General features: G+C 42.0%; 2 protein-coding genes across 4 annotated transcripts in view; both read left to right on the forward strand.

Annotated features, from left to right (window-relative positions):
• Positions 1-5,296: 5,296 nt before the first annotated feature.
• The window catches only part of LOC111841572 (progressive ankylosis protein homolog B), a 31,028-nt gene continuing 24,226 nt past the window's right edge, over positions 5,297-12,098 (forward strand). Inside the window, exon 1 of the mRNA XM_023807410.2 lies at positions 5,297-5,802. Within this exon, the coding sequence (XP_023663178.1) occupies positions 5,707-5,802 (96 nt within the window). The 5' untranslated portion in view covers positions 5,297-5,706. The remainder of the gene's footprint in view (positions 5,803-12,098) is intronic.
• Positions 5,818-11,616, forward strand: LOC140588917 (uncharacterized). 3 transcript variants are annotated; one of them, XM_072711581.1, is made up of 8 exons: positions 5,818-6,002; positions 6,548-10,119; positions 10,213-10,283; positions 10,440-10,616; positions 10,889-10,938; positions 11,016-11,069; positions 11,140-11,202; positions 11,379-11,616. In XM_072711581.1, exons 2-8 carry the CDS (start codon positions 9,947-9,949, stop codon positions 11,529-11,531), a joined length of 741 nt encoding a protein of 246 aa, XP_072567682.1. In that variant the 5' UTR covers positions 5,818-6,002; positions 6,548-9,946; the 3' UTR covers positions 11,532-11,616. The 3 variants fall into 3 exon arrangements, with proteins under 3 accessions (XP_072567682.1, XP_072567678.1, XP_072567686.1); XM_072711577.1 differs by having other exon boundaries at positions 5,818-10,119; XM_072711585.1 differs by lacking the exon at positions 11,016-11,069 and having other exon boundaries at positions 5,818-10,119.

A 12,098-nucleotide genomic window follows, 5' to 3' on the forward strand; every position in this document is an offset into this window, starting at 1 on the left:
CTAATCCAGCACTATGATATACAGTACATACTAATCCAGCGCTATGATATTATACAGTACATACTAATCCAGCACTATGATATACAGTACATACTAATCCAGCGCTATGATATACAGTACATACTAATCCAGTGCTATGATATTATACAGTACATACAAAAACCCCTCGGAAGTGCAAAGCATGTCCTGTTCTCTGCCTTCAACCAGACGGGAACTGTTTTGAAGCCTGGCATCCTGATCAGGAATGACAATTTGTTGTTCTAATATTCATTTATTGTTTTGTATAATTCCTGTAGTATAATGTGATTGCACATTTTATTAATCAATGTTTAATCCGTTGCATGTTATAAACTGTAAAAAAAAAAGAAGCTAGTATTGTGTCTCTTCTTACGGTTTTTTTCAATTGCTAAGACAGGGTAGTATCTAGGGTAGTATCTCTTCACATGCCTGATCCATCCTTGGCATTGTTCTGGAGAAATATCTTGGCATCCATCATTTATTGTGTCAATTGTTTGGTCTTGTGTCAAATTTGTTTATATTATGTGGTTTTTACAATCTATTTTAGAAAGGGTCTTGATAGTAATTTAGCAAATTGACATATTTCAGTTTTGACTGTCTTAGTAGTTTTAGGGTCAGTATGTGGGGGTGTGCAAAATGGTTGTGAGTGAGACAGGAATCCATGACTTTTGAAACATTTAGTTATTGATTGCATTTTGTATGAAAGCAAAGCGAAATGCTTAACAGCAATAACTTCAATATTGCAGTATCTGTCTCAGCAATTGAAAAAAACTGTAAACTTCACTCTGCCTTTCCAGACTGATTGGTGTGAAGGGCAGTGACAGACATTCCAGACTGATGGGCCATTGACAGAATGCAAAGGTGTGGTGACTCCAAAATCACTTCAAAGTTGTAATGTTTTAGTAATCAAACCTCATACAATTTTTTGAATGTCTCATTCAGCTTTGTGTAGCCAACCCCTATGTCTATAAGCTTCAGAGCTCAAAAGTCTTGGCAAGAAATGTTTATAATGTAATTTTTTTACAATTCGTCAGAACCACTGAACATAGCTTTTTGAAAAGTGTATGTTTAAAGTAGATTTTAACAATATAAATAGAATTATCACATTCTAAATTCTCAGATTATTGGTGCTGAATAAAAGCATTTGTAGCAATTTGTTTTTTAGATGGGGGGGGGGGGGTGAGGGCACTCACAATGACGTGTGAATGTGAGTAACTTCACTGCTTGGCCACGATGAAAAGAGATATGTTTGCAGGGGTCAAGGTGAGGTTGCTTTCTTAACCTAAGAACACTGAACCAACGGTCAAGCATGGTGGTGGTAGTATCATGCTGTTTTGCTGACAGTACTGTACATCAGTACATTGCACAAAAAGGATGGAATAATGAAGCAGCACTAGATAGATAGATTGGAACTTGTGAGGGCACTCACAATGACGTGTGAATGTGTCATTACCTTCTCTGCTTGGCCACAATGAGAAGAGATATGTTTGCAGGGGTCAAGGTGAGGTTGTTCTCTTAACCCTTTGGAGTCTGCACTGCGCACTGTACACTGCGCACTGTACACTGCGCAGCCATCAGCAGCCTTTCAGACTGTTAGCAGACAGAAAGAACACAAGAACACTGTTTTATTCAGGCACAGTACAGAACCATATGTTTTCTTCCACTCTGTCCACCTTTATTCTCCACAATCAACCTTATTACTTTGTTTAGGCCTGTAATTAGTCTGTTACACACATCTTGGGTCACTCTCCTCTCCCAAAATGACTCTATTGCTTGGACACGCTGCTGCTTTGTGCCTGGCTTGGCTTCCTTGCAGATGAAGTCTTTCATCATGTGCAAAACAAGCTCAATGGGCTTCAAATCTGTTTAATTTCCATATACCACACTGTCCCTCTTTGCTCGACAGTATCAGTCTTATTACTTTGTTTAGGTCTGTAATTATTGTATTGCACACATCTTAGGTCTGCCTCATCTCCAAAAGGGGAAGTAAAATACAAAATTCTAATTTCATCAATAACTGACTAAAAACACATTTTGCTAGTTTTAGGCCATCTTTGCCTCACAACAGAAACAATTTCTTAAATTTTACAGGCCATTTATTGCAGTGTAGTCAGTTTATTAGTGAAACTGGAATTTTGTCTAAATATAAGAAAATTATACTTGTTTAGATTTTTTTAGAGTTACAATATCTGATTTCAGGTAACTCACTTCAGCTTTCACAATCACTGCTCTCCCTGGTGGATGGATAAATCATTGCAAATACTTCACACACAGAGAGTTAAGGGGCGGATCATGCCGGCCCCCATGTTCATTACATCATCGTTGGGGATCTCATTACAGTCAAGGTCCCACCCAGGACCCAGCCAAGGACCAGCCAAATCCCCATCATGAAAACGGGGGAAAATTCAAGTGGCTACATCTGTATGTGACAATGTGACATAGCAGGGGGCAGCTAATTCAGCGCCCAGGGAGCAGTGCTTGGAGGTGGTACCTTGCTCAGGGTACCTCAGTGGTGCCTTGCTGGTCAGGGATTCGGATCTACAAATGCGTGTTCCTAACCATTAAGCCACCACTGCCTTCATGCCTTGCAGGTCGCTTCCAGACCGACCACTGCCTCCCTGATCACCGCCAGGCTGACTCTCGTTTCCCTTGTTGCCACCAGGCTGACTTCTGACTCCCCAGTTGCCACCTGGCAGAGTTGAATTGACCCAGAGGATGCACCACCAGAGGACTTAGGGCAAGGCCCAGAGGACCCCCGACCTGGTCGTATGTGCCGGTGAGGTCAGCAGTGTCAGCTGGGGCCCAAGAGAGGGGCTGACTGAGTCTCTGTCCCCCATGCCAGCTAACCACACTCCCATTTGCTCAACACTGTCTGCTCGGGGCACTCCTGCTCCAACTCTGGGGCTGGCTGAGTCTCTGTCCCCCATGCCAGATAACCACCCTCCCATTCTCTCAACACTGTCTGCTCGGGGCACTCCTGCTCCAACTCTGCAGTTTCCTTTGATCCATCCTGCTCTGGCTCTACTGGCCCTCTGAGACCCTTAGATCCTGTAGTCCTGACATGGCTCTTGCCAGTGATCAGGCCCAGGAAGATCTGTGTCCCAGGTTCGCTGCCCAGCTCCTGGAAGACTCCCCAGCCATTCTCCACTTACCCCAATCATACCTTGGTCCCTGTTCCGTTACCCTGTCCTGCTTTTGTTTTGCCTGGGCCTGTGTCCCTTATCGCTCCCTCCAGTGTTTCCATCTCTGTCTCCATTGTCCATCTACCTGTCTGCCCTCTCCTGGAGTGTGTTGTTTTGGTTGTCCCTCATGCCCTTCTGGTTCCTGGTCCTACCCCTGCCTGTGCCACACCCCTAATCATGCTGTGTCCCCTGTCCTGTGGTTGTGCTCCTCATGTTTTACCCAGTGTCTGTTTTGTCCTGTGTTCCCAGTCTGGATCTGGTCTTGTTTTTCATGTTATCTTGGTGGTTTGGTCTCCAGCCCTTCTGTCCAGTTCCGGGTCCTGTCTGGTGTCTGTCCCATGTACCCCATCAGTCCGGTCATGCCCTGCCCTGTCTTTGGTACCATCTGTCCCGTCCCAGTCGTGATGATGTCTTGCATGCCCGAAGTGCGGCTTTGGAATTTTAACATTTTTCTAAAAGAGTGAAAATCCACCCTGATTGGATATTACAGAAAATCTTACCAGTGCCAAAAACTTATCGATGCTCAAAATCTTAACTCTTAGATCTTTTCTGAATTCATGTACATCCTCAATTCAATATCACTTGTTGTCTCACCTCTTTCTAAGTTTGTCTAACATAATCAATATATCTTCAAATAGTAGGCTGCATGCTCACCACAACACAGCACTGGATATGTTATTGAAGAAGGATGGATGGATGAATGGATGGGTGGATGGATGGATTGATTGATTGATTAGGCAGATACCCTCAGTGTCAGTGCAATAAATCTATTTTAAACACAAATCCTGGGATTATCAACCCAGTAAACAACACAAGCAGATGACTCATAAGCAACACAATCCTTTGGCTGTCCCTTGCATTACTGCTAAAATGTTAAATATTTATTATCTATGAATAGGGATTTGCGTAAACAGGGATTTAATGTCATAAAGTCATCCTCGATTTATATGTCCTAAGGACGCCCTAAGGATAAATTGCTGTTTGTTTGTCCGTACATGGACAAAAGTATGCATGGGAAGAGACTTTTGTTATCGCAGCAAAATGTTTTGACTAGGAAAGAAAAAAAACTATGTCAGCTGCATTTTAAAATACCATGTCTGAGGAAAAAAATGCATTTTGATCAAAATGTCCGTCAGCCCTAAACAAACATTGTTATCTTACTGGAATATTAAGAGCATAAGTGATAAAAGAATAAATCTTTTATGTGATTGCTGAAATTTGAAATCTAAAATCCTACAAAAGGTTCCATGTCAAGCAAGAAAAAATATTGTTATAGAAATAGGCCCTACAGTAAATAGTGAAAGCAAAGATTAATGAATGAGTAAATTTAAATGAGATACTTTTACTTAACTCTGGTATTTGATTAACACCTACATTGTCAGTTTATTTTGGATTAAATTATTTGATTAATTGACAGATAAATGATGACACAACATACCAATTGATTGACATGTTACGTTTCAGTGGTGTTCTAGTCAGTTCTTGTGTCATGAAAAATAAAGGGCAAACTGAGTAACATATTACAGCTCATTTGGAATCCATTTCAAATTATGATGCTCGTTGTTTTTCCTGTCCAATTAACACAGTATATCTGAACACATTGCCTTTTCTATTTTCAAGTACTTGTTAAATACTTCATCTGGCCAGCAGAGGACCAGTGATCGTTCCGCATCTGAATTTGTCAAAAATATATGTATATATATATTCCATATGTAATCCCTGGGATGGATCCTCCCGGTCTAGCCCTGTTTAACCTGGTGTACACATCGGTAGACATATAAAAAATAAAATATAACGTTTATAATTAATCCTGCTGAGCCTATATACGTCTGGCTGCAGTGCAGCACATATAAAGAAATATTGCCCTAATACATATGTAAAAGGAATGGGCGGGATCGTCTCGTGTTTTGCCGTTCTTGTTTATCTATTTGTTTGTTTGTATATTCTTTTTTAATATATGGGGAGAGAGGGTTTATTTCCTATGACTCCTATGCCCCCCGCATCCAATTCTAGGGGCCGGGTGGGGGTGCGCGATGACGCCAGGCTCATGGGCGTGGCCTGAATGTGCCGACCCACGTGTTGCGGAGGGGATGGGATGATGCTTCAGCTGGGTGGCCGAGGCGCAGGTTCCGTCACCGCAGAGCGGTCACCGGGGAGCCGCAGCGCCGCCGGATCTCCGCCCTGTCAGCTCCACTCGCCATTCGCCGAGTCGGATCGCCGGCTTGATTCGCTCGTCCTTTTCCCTTTTTTGCTTATGAACGATGGAGAAATATTCAAGAGAAATTTCCGGTAACCATCAGCTCTTCCCCTGCGTGTACTGGGTGATGCTGCTGCTGTGTATGACAGCAGGGACGACAACAGCTTTTGTGAACTTGGGCTAAAAAAAAAACCCCGAAAAACACCGGCGATCCGCTCAGTGGATATACAGCCTTCCTCCCGCATCATTTTAATTTCACAGCCGCGAAGCAGCAGATGCACGCTGTGCCGCTGTCTCTGCGCCGATATTATGGTGAATATTCCTGCGTTCGCTCCTTACTGGCCCCTCGTCCGCTTTCTGGTGCCCCTGGCGATCACAAACATAGCCATCGACCTCGGAGAGCAGGCAAGTACGGTTTGCTGTTTCTGCGCCGAAATAACGTTTAATGGGTACGTGTGTCGGATGGATGCGGTGTGTTTGTGGAGGATCGGCTCCCAATGTCATGCTGCGCTATCATTCTGTTTTCAGGCATTATGCAGCCCATGACATTTTCAGGGAATAATCTAGCACCATTCCGCAAATTGACACGCGTCACTATGGCAGTGGTTCGTATATTTGTTTTCTTACCGTCCTGTTCCTTTTTGGGATGTGGAAGATGACTTAAAGGTTAGTGGGGGTCGCTGTATTTTATAATGCTAACGAAGATGGCTTCAGCTGCTCAAATCCCGACCCGATTTATTTTGCACCGTCCATTTCAAACACCGTGCTGCCTTAAATCGTGGTGGGTCACTGTGTCCTTAAGGCAGAGCTAAGCATTTCCGTGCGTTCATTCACATCCTCCGCATACTCCCACGTATACCTACGCAGTGCTATTTTTTAAACTTGAATAAAAGGGTAATAAAGCACTAGTAAACATTCTTTCTCTTCCACAAGCAGCCTGGTTTGCAAAAGCAAGCATGCAGACCCTACTGCACACTAGATCATACATTGCTTAAGTTCAAATTATAGGCTGTACTGATAGACTTCTTTTAGGTTGCACTGGGATTTTGATTTAATGCTAACTAGCTGGGGCATAACTTGAAGTAGACTTGAAGGACCAGTCTCACTGTTCATAAAATGCTGTGATATGCACATGTTTTTAATTTTACAGAAAAGCGTAGATTATTAAGGACTGGACCTTCAGTAGACACGCAGGTGAATTACAGCCCGAAGTCATCAGCTGATCTCACCAGCTGACACGCACCAAGGGATAAGCAGAACAGCTACTAGCAGAGCAGGATCAGTATTTTTAACTCAAATCCAGAGATGATTTTATCCGGTCAAAGACCCAACAGACATTTTAAAACGGGAAAATCCACTATAATTAGCGTACGTGTCCGACCCCTTTAATACCACGTGACGCTATATTGAAATCCTGCTTTCAGTAATCATACAGCAGCAGGCTGCAGCTCGTGCTGTGACGTGGTCTGTGGGTCATTTAGATCAACATTACAGGTGCAGCTTGCTTAAAGAGATGGAGAAATTTCTGTATGTTGATACTGCGTGCTTAACTTGGTAGTAGCCCTGTCTAATCTGTGCTGCCTAAATAGTCAAGCATCCTGCTTTTTTATCCTATAGAGAAGTAGTTGGATATTCAGATAATGTGTAAAATTAAACATTTTGAAATATAACTCGACTATAGGTCTACTATTAATAATTAACAATACTGATAATGTTGCATTTATTATCAGAAATGCAGCAGCCTCCCACTGGCAATAAAATCTGTACATTGATATATTAAATATTCAGCACTGAATATACTTTTCTGGGTAAAATGCTTAGATGTCACATGTGGCTGTGAGCTTTTCCGCATTATATAGTATATCAGGATGGATGTATTTCACACAGAAAGAGCATGTGACAGGCAGGCTGTGTGTAAGTATATCATGTGTGCAGAGCCCACAGTTCCGCCTTCCATTTCACGTAGGGTGCAGTTCCTGCTTTACCTCCCGCGGTGCCTGCCAGCCAGCCTTCTCTGGCATTCCTCCGTAGGGTATGCCACACTGCTTGGCTTCCGTAGGGTGACTCCCATAATCTCAGTAATACAGCAACGACAATATAGCTCTTTTAGTTGTACAGTCTGCCTCCATCGGCGATTCCCAAATCCTCAGCAATTTAGCAACAATTTTTGTGGCTTTTTAGGTTCCTGTATCACTTCTAAAGTGATTCTCATAACCTCAGTAGTATAACAACTCTTAGGATCCTGATTCACTTCCACTGGTGATTCCTATAACTTCAGTAATATAGCAACAGCAATATATGCATGTGATTCACTCCTTTAGGTGATTCTCTTAACCTCAATTATATATTGCAAGGACAGTATGATTCTTTTGGTTTTCTAAATCACTTCCATAGGTACTTTTCATAACCTCACCAATAGAGTTGTCAAAGAAATAGTATCTGATACTCATATACTAATCGATACTAAAAATTGCTATCGGAGTAGATACTGTAGTCATTTGCAACAGTATCGATACCAACAGCTCCATGTTCACCTCCAGTTGACACTAAATTTCTCACAGCACCACTGCAGACAGACAGACGCACAGCCCCTCTCCTCACTAACAGCTGAACACATGAACGCTTGCTGGTTAACACTGAGCTGGCTGAACGTGGCAAGCACTGCTGCCGAAGGGACTTCACAACCAGTTTTAGTCAAGAATGAAAAAAGCAAAAGTGCCTTTTGGAAGTATTTTGCATATGAGGCAAACGACCAGGGAGAGGCTAAGGATGTCGGTAAGCATATATGCAAACAGAGTTATTCGAATAGCACAGCAAACTTGGCGAAGCATCTGAAAGACCGACATCCCGGTCTTTATGCAGAAGTCAGTTAAACAGGGTAACACAATTATTTGTTACGTTAAATCCCAGATTGAAGCTGAGAAAAGTCAAACCAGCAGCTAGACAGAAACCTATGGTGTGGGAAAATGGAAACGAGTGTTGAGTATTTTCCTGGGTGTCAGTATCGGGTTTGAAATTGTGACAACCCTACTCACCAGTATACCTCTTTTAAGTTCCTGATACACTTCCGGTCACATGATTTAATCTTAATGACAGTTTTAGTGGTGGGCTGAGAGTTGCTACAGATGTCTTATGGATCCAGTAGGTGTTGTCTAGGGCTCTCACTATTGATTATATCAATAATCTAGTAATTACTGATTAATCTGACTATTCATCTTTCAGTCATTCATATCACACATACGGTCAGTTTAGGCACTCCAGTTCACTTAAGGTGCATATTTTTGGATAGTGGAAAGAAACCAGAGGATCTGCTGAAAAGCCACGCATACACAGGGTGAACACGCAGACTCCACGCACACACAGGGTGAACACGCAGACTCCACGCACACACAGGGTGAACACGCAGACTCCACGCACACACATGGTGAACACGCAGACTCCACGCACACACAGGGTGAACACGCAGACTCCACGCACACACAGGGTGAACACGCAGACTCCACGCACACACAGGGTGAACACGCAGACTCCACGCACAAACAGGGTGAACACGTAGACTCCACGCACACACAGGGTGAACACGCAGACTCCACGCACACACAGGGTAAACACGCAGACTCCACGCACACACAGGGTGAACACGCAGACTCCACGCACACACAGGGTGAACACGCAGACTCCACGCACACAACACAGAGTGAACACGCAGACTCCACGCACAAACAGGGTGAACACGCAGACTCCACGCACACACAAGGTGAACAAGGTCTTTTTAAACATGTATTTGCTTTGCAGTCCTGCTATTGTGGTATTTATTTTCCGCTTCTCAGTACTGACTAGGGATGGGTATCGTAACAACACTTCATTTTTTAAATGTAAAATAATTATCTATAGCTTAGCAAACACCAATGTTTGAGCAAATATCTATTACACAAACAAAACCAATGATTGTAAAACAAATAAATAAACACAATTTTCTTGTAAATGAATATACAATGATTTAAAGGAACATAGTTGGAGCACGCAGGTAGGCTGCAAAGGAACTAGCAGCTTTTAACCATTCTTCTGGAGAAAAATCAACATCCAAAAAGGTGCAAAATGCAGCTAAACAATCATCTGTGGCTAATGTTTATGTTTTATCACGAACACATTCACATAAATTAGTTAACTGTGTTTGGGATTAAAAGTAATACAAGTTTGGAACCTATTGCAATGTACGCTAAATTGAATGTATCTAATTACTACAAATACATTTTTAGGTAAGCTTTGCTTTATAATTTCTTAGTTTATTATTATTTATCTATTTGTAAAAGCCGGGGCCTGTTTCACAAAGCAGGGGGGTATTTCACGAAGCAGGTTTTGCAAACTCTGGGTTTAAACTTGAACTCTGAGTTGATTAACTCTGAGATGTCAACCTCTGAGTTTTTGGTTTCAGAACAGGTGATAACGATTAGTTTACAAAACTCTGAGTTCAATTAACCCTGATTGTCACGCGTGCACGAGCACATAAAAAGGCTCTATCAATGGCATCCAGAGAAAATGATTCACCATGACAACACAAGGAAACAAATCTCGCGCTTCCAATTTCACCCCAGTGGAGCTTGAATTATTAATGATGGCGTATGCTGAATATGAGCATGCCATATCAAAAAAAGGAAACACGATTGCTGCTGCGAAAGAACGGGAACAAGCGTGGCAGAAAATAGCTGACCGAGTGAATGCGTAAGTATTGATAAGAACGATGTTGATTGATGTATATTTAAGAAATAATACTAGTTTTTCTATATTCTCTCTAATTTAATTTCGTTGTTACAGTTGTAACCCAGCAGGCATAAAGCGCACTTGGCAGCAAATAAAGATGAAGTATAAAAATATAGTACAAACAGGTAGGCACTGGACGATTGGGAGGTTTTGCTTGTCTATAAGACACAAAAGCTACAGTTTCATCTTAAATCTGGCAGCATGTAATATTGTTTAAATCTTTTTACAAGGTTCTAAATGTGGGCTTGGGTGCATATGTTCACATTTTACCTACATATTAGCCAATAGGAAAAAGGCAGAGGCCCGAAAAACTGGTGGGGGTCCACCACCAACACCTCTCACAGAGGCTGAAGAGATGGCTCTCAGCCAAAACACTGGCCGGCCCATGGCTGATGGCATCCTAGGAGGAAGCTCCTCCGATACAGCCATGCCCCAGGACAGAAGTTCTTACATAAGAAGTAAGTAATTCATATGAATGATGTATGTGCATTTGTCCAGTGTTGGCTCAGTGATGGCTATCCATTAAACTCATCATCAAACCCATCATAATCGAACCGATTGTAATTTATTTAAAAGTTATAGATGAGTATAATTTGATAGATGTCATTACTTCATGTACATACTGTTGAAAGACTGTGATATTTGAAAGACTGCCCACTGTTGTAAAAGTTATATTCAAAATGTGCAGGTCTCTGTTGATGAATTGCCTGTAATCCACATTGTCTTGCAGTTACTGATGGAGTAATCTCTGTTGTGGAACCGCCAGACACCCATGAAATGGTACATACTCTTCTCGAGATTTTTCATACTATGTCTTTCATTATTGGTGTATGCAAGTAAGAGAGTCTTCACTACAGGATGAAGACACCTTGTCAGCTGTCACAGGGAGGGAAGATGTAGAGCAGCCTATGGTATGCACTTTCTAACAAATACGTCATGTAAGTGATGCACCATTTTAAAACATTTATCCTTTCTTCACAGAGCAATGCAGAGAATCTCCAGGGTGAACCGACTGCATCCACAGCCACAGCGCAGCTTACCTCTGTAAGATGCTTCAGTATTTGCCTGCCAGTTATTGAAAAATTGGATTAAGAATCATTCTTCTCATTAAATGAAAATGTTGTTAGCTACAAGTGTCTGTTTTCTAAGTTATATTCATAGTGGTACAATTTTCACAGTGCAATACTGCCAAGATGTAACATTTTTGTGTATTCTAATAGCTCCCTGTAAAGCAGTTGTACAAAATATACCTTGAGAAACAAATTGAAAAATCGGATCTGGAAATGGAACACATTAAACAAAAAATGCAGAAAACCCTAATAGAAATACAAATATTGGAACATCAGTTAAAGGTGGGTAGTGGCACAAGTTGATGGATCGTTAACTGTCTTTCAAAACAAAATATTAAAATACTGTTTTGCATATTCAATTACAGGAAATAAAGAAGAGTTCATAAAATGATTGTCATTTGTTTTTATTTGCAACTTATTTACTGGAAATGATTAGAACATATTGCGTTTCGAACAGCTTGTCCATCTGTTGCATCAACAGGAATGTCAGGGTTGTTATCAGGGTCAACCTCTGGGGCAGCAACCCAGGTTTCTCTTCTCATCATTGCAATATTGTGCAGGACTACGCATGCAACAATGATATCACAGGCCCTTTCTGGGGTGGCACGGAGGCCACGAAGGCACTGGAAACGGGCCTTCAGTATGCCCAGGGTCATCTCTATTCTGGCCCGGGTCCTGCTGTGAGCCAAGTTATATCTTTGCTGTGGGCCAGGCTCAGGATCAGGGTATGGGGTCAGCAGATAGGGCTGGCATGGGTACCCCCTGTCACCGAGTAGGTAACCACTGAACTCCCCTACAATAATGAGTAGACAGTTTACATGTTAAGGTGCAATATGAGGGAACAAGATATTGCTTAAAGATTATAATATA

This window comes from Paramormyrops kingsleyae, chromosome 1 (genome assembly GCF_048594095.1).
Source record: "Paramormyrops kingsleyae isolate MSU_618 chromosome 1, PKINGS_0.4, whole genome shotgun sequence".
Lineage (NCBI taxonomy): Eukaryota > Metazoa > Chordata > Actinopteri > Osteoglossiformes > Mormyridae > Paramormyrops > Paramormyrops kingsleyae.